This window comes from Nelusetta ayraudi, unplaced genomic scaffold (assembly GCF_046127955.1).
Source record: "Nelusetta ayraudi isolate G7.1 ecotype Tasmania unplaced genomic scaffold, CSIRO-AGI_Nayr_v1 ptg000011l, whole genome shotgun sequence".
NCBI lineage: Eukaryota > Metazoa > Chordata > Actinopteri > Tetraodontiformes > Monacanthidae > Nelusetta > Nelusetta ayraudi.
In genome coordinates, this window is record NW_027466061.1 from 18,907,113 (window position 1) to 18,915,000 (window position 7,888).

At 40.4% G+C, this 7,888-nt stretch overlaps 2 protein-coding genes across 3 annotated transcripts in view; one reads left to right on the forward strand and one right to left on the reverse strand.

The window, feature by feature from the left end:
• Positions 1–141: 141 nt before the first annotated feature.
• Positions 142–5,890, reverse strand: LOC142885322 (outer dense fiber protein 2-like). Of its 2 annotated transcripts, XM_076021675.1 has the most exons (17): positions 5,835–5,890; positions 5,296–5,453; positions 5,079–5,202; positions 4,853–4,984; positions 4,648–4,731; positions 4,498–4,569; positions 4,307–4,423; positions 4,055–4,240; positions 3,835–3,944; positions 3,608–3,743; positions 3,334–3,444; positions 2,764–2,865; positions 2,422–2,571; positions 1,956–2,056; positions 1,691–1,853; positions 1,462–1,587; positions 142–1,348 (listed from the first exon to the last, which is right to left on the reverse strand). In XM_076021675.1, exons 2-17 carry the CDS (start codon positions 5,442–5,444, stop codon positions 1,178–1,180), a joined length of 2,034 nt encoding a protein of 677 aa, XP_075877790.1. In that variant the 5' UTR covers positions 5,445–5,453; positions 5,835–5,890; the 3' UTR covers positions 142–1,177. The 2 variants fall into 2 exon arrangements, with proteins under 2 accessions (XP_075877790.1, XP_075877791.1); XM_076021676.1 differs by lacking the exon at positions 2,422–2,571.
• A 145-nt stretch (positions 5,891–6,035) lies between these two features.
• Positions 6,036–7,888, forward strand: part of ift22 (intraflagellar transport 22 homolog (Chlamydomonas)) — a 1,964-nt gene continuing 111 nt past the window's right edge. Inside the window, exons 1-6 of the mRNA XM_076021678.1 lie at positions 6,036–6,289; positions 6,981–7,063; positions 7,181–7,267; positions 7,356–7,558; positions 7,629–7,787; positions 7,863–7,888. The exon at positions 7,863–7,888 is cut by the window's right edge and continues 111 nt beyond it. Coding sequence (XP_075877793.1) covers positions 6,251–6,289; positions 6,981–7,063; positions 7,181–7,267; positions 7,356–7,558; positions 7,629–7,777 — 561 coding nt within the window. The 5' untranslated portion in view covers positions 6,036–6,250 and the 3' untranslated portion in view covers positions 7,778–7,787; positions 7,863–7,888. The remainder of the gene's footprint in view (positions 6,290–6,980; positions 7,064–7,180; positions 7,268–7,355; positions 7,559–7,628; positions 7,788–7,862) is intronic.

A 7,888-nucleotide genomic window follows, 5' to 3' on the forward strand; every position in this document is an offset into this window, starting at 1 on the left:
AGAGCGTGGAGATCAGGCAGCAATACAAAAACAAATCGTGCCACAGCAGACACCAGTGTTTCCTCTGTAAAACCTTCCACTACAAAAGCAAACAAAGAGGTTACAGTGTTTTGGAAAAAAAAACAAAAAAACAAAACAGTGTCGACCTCATTTCTTTAATTATATTTGCACTCAAACACACACCCACCGATCAGTTATGGACATCAGTCATCTCAGCACAGTCCATAATTACAGTCTATTTGGAATATTCTCTGTAAGGAACCAACACTTGCCATCTAGAAGATATAAATGATGAACGTTGGAGGTAGTTGAAGTAAGAAAGTAAGAGCAGCATCTTTCAAACAAGAAGGAAAGAATTTTAGTAGATAGCCAAAACCTGTGTTTTTGCTGGAGGCTGTAAACAAAGGGGCACTTTTACTGTTTTTAATAGATCAAAAATTGTTTATAATAATACAGATTATTCGGATAATTACGAATGTGTGGCTACACCACTGGAGTCCACAGTGTACTAAGATCTGGCATTGCACTGACACAACATAATTAAATGACAATAAATCTAATGTGGTTTGTCTTTTTTCTTGATTTTCATAAATATATGCTTGTTATGAATTTGATTGCAACAGGGCAATTAACACAAGTTAGGACTGGGGCAAGATAACAGCCTGGGAACTTTGTACACTCCTCTTAACAGTAAATCAGTAATCACAGGATGACTGGTATACATTGTACGAGATGTACTGAGTCTTCCTTTTATGTTTGAGTGCAATACTGGCACACTGTTGATGTTTTTTGAGTGTATGCGTCTCCATATTAATGCTGTAAATGTGATGCAACAACAGTCAATACCCCAAATTGTGTAATTTGTAGCGCACACAGCAAATTCAAGGCAACAGATGTTTTGAAACAACAAGATTAGTAATTTCAAAATGTGCGTCCAATGTGTGTCAAAAAAGATCAATATAAATAACACCATTCATTCATTCATTCAATGTTAAGAGTATAGGACAAAATATATCCAAACTAAAACTTCTCTCCATAGCAGCAAATCAACAACCAGACAAAAAAGATTGTCAGTAAAGTAAATACTTGTGTACAAAGAAGGCAAAAAAACCCCTGATCCTTTAGCTGATTCAGCAATAAATTACACACGCACACCGACACACACACAAAAAAACAATTAACGAAAATACGATGAACTAAAATATGTTGCTTGCGGTCCTTCATGAAACATTGTTGTGTAAGAGCTTTTGAGAAAATCAACATAGCTCTGGATGCTCTTTTTGTGGCTCTCTGATTGCTCCAAGCTGAGCTGCAGGTCCTTCAGACGCATCTCAAACTGTTTCTCAGCCTGCAAATAAAAATACTTGCGTTAACATCATCAAGGATGAATTTTGCCGGGCGACAGCAGTCCAGGCACTGGCAACTCAGTTTGCCTCTGTGCATTCTCAAAGGAAACCCCACCTTGTGCTTGCTCTGGCGAAGAAGCCTCAGCTCACTCTCCCTCCTGCTCTTCTCCGCCTCCAGCGTCAAGATTTTATTTTGAAGGGCTTCTTCTCGGGAAACGGCCTGGTCTTTCACCCTGTTGACCTGGGCAAGGGGTGGATCCGGTCGGCAAATGATCAGACAAAATTCATCAGGCTCCAAAAACGAAACATCCAGAGATGTGTGTAAAGCTCGAGCTTTGCTGTACCTGCTGCCTGACGTCTACTAGAGCAGCCTCCAGCTGTCTGCTAAAAGCCTGGCACTCCGTCGAGCGCTGATCCAGCTGCCGGTTACTGTAGGCAACAGCTTCCTCCTGAGCTGCGAGCGACCGCACCAGCTCAAGGTTCTCCTGTTGCAGATTTTCTAACTGCCTGCACACAAACACACAGAGAGATAACTGCATTAAAAACACCAGTTTCCAGGATCTGTAATAAGACGACAGACTGTCGACATAAGATGAGCTGATGTCTTACATGTGGAGAGAGTTTACAGTTTCTCGTAGCTTTGAATTGGCCTCCTGCAAGGACTCCTTTAGCTCCACAGACGATCTCTGCAAATTTTGCTGGCTTTCCATCTACAAAAATGAAACTCCTGCTTTATATATATGTATGTGTGTGTGTGTGTATGTATATATACACACACACACACACACACACACACACACACACACACACACACACACATATATATATATGTATATATGTAAGAATTAAGTAACTACAAAAAAGGAGCAAGGGAAAGAAAAGGGAAGGAAAAGCTCACAGAACACACAAACGCAACAAACTAGCACTCACTGCAATGAACCCTTTATAATTTATTCCAACGCCAACATTAAAATTTGCCGCGGCAAACAAGATCACACACTGTGTTGCACTACCACCTAGTGGCCACATCACTGAATTTTACATCCATGGGCAACAATCGGCTCCAATCGCACACCTTGGCCTGCAGCTGAACAATGGACCAGGACTTTTCTGAGCACATCCTTTCAGAGTGCTGCAGCCTCTTCTCGCATTCGACAAGTCTCTGCTCAGCTGCCTTCAGATAAAACTTCAGTTCCTCCACACGGCCCTGTAACTCCTGCCTCACCTTTGCCCAAACATTAGCAAAAACAGGCAAAATGTACAAATGGGTGAAATGCTGAAAGACATGCCCCACAAGATGTGGCTTATCTTTCCTGACCACTGAGGTTTAAAGGGACCATATTTACATGCAGAACTGCATTTCCCTGCTCAGAGATATTGTACATGGTTTGTTTAGTTAGTGGAAGCCTGAGATTACCTTAGCTTCTGTATGCTTCCCCTCTTGTAGCCTCTTTGTTTCCTTTAAGTCACTGGCATGTTTTATCCTCAGATCATCAATCTCAACTTGAAGCTCTGCAACCTGATCATAAAGAAAGAGAATAATTACGATTGCTTGATCATTCTCTACTCAACTGGAAACCTGTCACACAGTTAATTAATAATCTAGCAAGCCTTTTACGTAGACTATAGTGTTATGATTGACACACTGTAAAGTGTAACAATGTGCTCTGATTACAAACTGTGTCGTTAAAGCCTCTCACAAAACAATTTCCTTTTGCCCAATGATCAGACTACATCAAAGTAGGAGGTGTTGATAAAAATCAACACAATTTAAATGAAATGGTATTTAGGTTCACAGACTAATGTCACATTCTGCATCTCGTTCTGCTCAAATACAAGCAGAACCATACGTTCTGTAGTCCTGTACTGTGTTCATGTCAAGATGCCGTAAATCTAATTAGAAAACTTTCATTTTACAGGTTGAAGGCCTAAAAATAAACAAAAAGAAAAAGGTGTGAAAGAAAACTAATGAGCAGATGTTGGCAACCTGATTTTGCCACCGTTCCACTTGATGTTTCCTCTCCTGGGACACAGACATCTCTTCTACAAGGGCAGACTCATATTCAGCCAGCTGCTTCTCCAAATCAGCGACAGATGCCTTCAATTGCACAAAAATACTGACTTTAAGTAAAGTAAGAGCGATTCCAGGCTCAAGTGTTAGAGGAAAGTCTGACATATTCAATTGCTGAATGGTTCTGACAAATTTGACAAATAACTTTCAGCATATTTATACTATAAAAACAAGCTTTGAATACTTATACCTTGAGTGCTTCATTGCTGATGCTGAGGTCTGTGTTTTCAGCGGTCAGTTGTTCAGTCTGTTGCAACAGAGCTGAGTTTGCTGCAGCCAGTTCGTCTTTCTCCTTCTGCAGCCTTGATGTCAAGTCTGCCACTTGACTAAAAAACAAAACATGAAATATTAATGTCCACTGTGTCTCGTCTGTCTCCGCTCAAGTGAGTCATAGTGAAGCCCAAAAGAGAAACAAACCTTTTCAACAACTCAACATGAGCAATGAGAACGTTCTTCTCATCAGCCACCTGCTCTCTTTGCCTTCTCCTTGACTCCCTCTCTGCCTGTGCTTTGGCCACTTCAGCTTCCTGTCACCAGGCAAAAGATAAAAAAAAAAAAAAGTTCACAGTACATGGAACCAAAACATAAAAAAAAAAATCAAAGCAGCAGGGGAGCACAATGCCGATACACATAATACCTTTTGCTTGAGTTGCTCATAGCACTTTTCAACTGCAGCTTCGAAGCGCTCTGCCCTCAGTTTCTGAGCTCGATTTGCTTTCCTGAGTGATTCTTTGTCCGCTTCTGCCTTCTCAGTCAAAGACGAGATGGAGCCTTTCAGATCATTAATCTCCATATTTTGCTTAGCCAGAGTTCGCTCCGAAGTCTGGAAAAGTTGGAACACCAATTAGCGTGTGGAATATTAATATGCCTTGCCTTGAGGCCTACGTACCTGGAGTTGGACAGTCAGACGGTTGTTTTCAACGTCTGTGTTGCGCAACTCGGCCTGAAGTTGAGCGCAGGTTCCCTCCAGAGATTTTGTTAGATTGACAGCACTCTTCACACTCTCCTGCATGGACCATTTGTGACAGAAGTTTCAGAATTCAGCAAGAAAACCACTTCTGCAGAACATGTGGTGCTTACCTGCCCAGCTCTCCGCAGCTCCATCAGTTGCTCTATTCTTCTCTCTGACTCATCCACTTCTCTTTTTAAATTCTTTAGGGATAATAATAATATAGTTACAAAATGTAATTTGTTTTTTTTCCCTCCTGAAAATGTATTTTATTCCCTCACCTCATTTTCACCCTCAGCATGTGCGATCTTATTCAGTAAGGTATCAACTTGATGATGTTTGACGATGGGATCAATTCCAGGAGGCTACAAGGAACAGATAAGAAGCACAACTATTTTCATCCATTTAATTTTGAACTTCCTCTTGGGAATTGCAGTAACACTGATTGTAGATATGTCTATTCTGAGCAATATTTTGGCAACCAACCTCTGAACTTTGAAGCCGTTTCAGTCTCTGTCGAACACACTTGTTCATTTTCTTAAAATTGTCCAACTTCTCCATCAAAAGACATCTTTGCCTTCTAATTTTTTGTTTTCCACAGATAGAAGACCTTGAGTCCTTGATTAGAAATAAACAGCATTGTGATGATTAATCATGGATGCTGAATGTATTTATTTTTTTCAATGTAAAGTAGTACTGATTGACAACATACAGAAAACTCATTTTCCAAAGCTTCTTTGAAAGACACAAGTTGTATGGAAGCTGCATTGGCAGCTGCCTCTGCATCCATAAGTATTTTTAGGAAAGAGCTCTCCCCACTTGCCAGGTCTTCACGACTAAAGGAAAGATTGGAACACAATGATTTAAGCTGCGGCTGTTGATGGGCATGCCTAGCATCACATAGTTGAAGAGGCAGAATCAGGCAATACCATATGCTCTCTACGGCTTTGCTCCGAAGAGCGCTGGGTGCTCTGTGCTGTTTATCCGGGTCATTAGAGCCTGATGGATCACCAGCGACATCATCCCCGGTGCAGGTGGCTCCTTGGAGAGGACCGACCGGTTCATCCTCTGGGGACATAACTCATCCCTACAGACAAAAATACGCGTAGTACAATGCGCTGTATATAAACGTGAATATGAATGCAGGAATTCAGACATTTGTCGGGCAGATATATTTATAAAACAAACAAACATACAAACACTAGCTCTGTTGGATCAACAAGACTGACTTACTCATGCCAACAATGTGCAACATCGCCCCCTGTCGTCTGACGTTTCAGTGTAACACCGTCGCTCCATCGCAGCAGACGTTAAAATCGTTTAAGCAATACTTTGCCAGCAAGCATCGACGTTAACAATGGCCAATAAACATTTTTCCACAACCCAAACGACTGACATTGATTTTGTAAGAAGGTGAGATTGAGAACAAATGCAGAAACAATGTAAATGAAAGTAAAACATTACTTACGCGTCTATCTTCAGGCAGTTGACGACAGCGCTGCTTAAAAATGGAAGACCCGCCCTCATTTAATAAGGGTCGAAATTGATTGGTTCAACCTTTGGTGACGTATGATTACGGATTGTATCTTGCGCAACTGATTTGTTAGCTGAAAACATAGTAGGCGGAACTAAGGGTGAATAGACCAATCAATAAAAGAAAGCGAGGCTTTAGGTTGAAACCATAGAAACTAAAAGGAAGTTTGGGATATCATACTACCGTTAATGGCTCCGATTTGTCGATTTTTCTAGTCCAACGATAAACATTGTTCTTCTAAATATAATCTGCGAGTCAAACTCAGTACTTTTAGCGTATTTTGATCAGAGCTGCGTGCTAAGTGGAAATTAGCACTGCAGCTAGGTGATAATAGCCGACATTTTTTGGAAATGTTTAAGACAAAAATACTCTTTACTGGACCAAGTGAGGTACGTCAATATCGTCAGTTAGAATTAGCATACGTCCCTGGATAGTACAGGCAATAGGTTGTTTTACAGAGTTTATCCGAAGGCAACATGTACTTTCGTGACAGTCAAACGCTTTTGCGTACGTGGAAAAAAAAGAGACCGTTTGTCAGTTAACCAATAAAATAGGTCTGAATGGCAGAGCCGACGAAATGTTAAGCTTGGGTGGCTGCATGTTTATGTTATGCTATTATATATTCTGATTCTCGTTACAGCTTAGAGGAAGCAATGCATTGAGCACGTCACGATATTACGTGACAACTCATCGTGAATATTTCATACAAATGTTCACACACAAAACGAGTTTTCTTTGTAATGGAAATACGTATTTATATAGTAGTTAAAGTTAAGATCTTTGGAAATACCTGACATGTTTCGACTGTCACCTGCGGTCTTCTTCAGAACCGTTTAAATGGCACGTCACATCTGCCAGATGATGCCTCTGAAGAAGACTATGTGATAGTCAAAACATGTTAGGATTTTTTCTTCTTCTTTTTAAAAAAAAAAAACAAACAAACAAAAACTGACATTTTCCGCTTCAAAATAACCAGTACTATTCATTCATTTGAAGTGAAAGAGACCAAAACTAACATTTTTGAGAAAATGAGCATTTTCCTTGCACTGTTGTACATAATGACTTTCTTTGGTGTTTTAGTGTGGGAAAACAGTTCTGGCAAATTTTCTGTCAGACACCACAGAAAATATTGGTGGTGAATACAGACCTACGCAAGGTATAAGGTACGAATCATGACAAAGTTGTATGATCTCACAAAATATTTGGAGCATAATGTAAACCAGCTATAAACCAATATAACCCATTTTTGTTGCCACACATCCCACTCCCCTCTCTTAAAGGATATTGGAATTTGAATCACAAACAGAAGGCAGTGGCAACAAGACAGTTTGTGAGGTTGAACTTTGGGACTGTTCCGGAGATTTTAAGTATGCTAAATATCATTGATTGATATTGCAAAAAAAACAAAACAAAAAAAAAACATCAAGGACCCTAGCTGTTTTTTCTCTCAAACAGATTTGAATCATGCTGGCCAGCTGTGATGAAGGATTCCAGTGGTGTAGTGATTGTTTTTAATCCAGATGTCCCAAGTCACCTCAAAGAAATAGAGACATGGTACTCAATGTTCATCTCCGCTCAAGGCTTACAAGACAACCAGTGTCTTCTTATAGCTCATCGCAAGCCCGGCAGTGCAGCAGAAGACAGACGGCTGCAATTGGGTACTGTCACTGCAGGCCTTTACAAGTTATTGTTACTAGTTCTGGGCTAATGTGTTTGTCTTTATTGCAGCTTCACATTTGGGCAGAGTGCCCCTGATTCATTCCAACCTGGAAGAAGAACCAGAGGATCTAAGACAATCTTTCACCAGATACCTTGGAAATGTTGTAAATACTGTCGCAGAAAGACGGGAGCGTGAGGAAATGTCCATCATTACATAGCAGTAAAATTCAGAGTTCGTTAAGGCGTTCTGTGTGATGACAGCAAATGTTTGAGTGACATTTAAGAACACTTGGTAATAAATCCCCCAAAACATTTTCTGCTCTTAATGT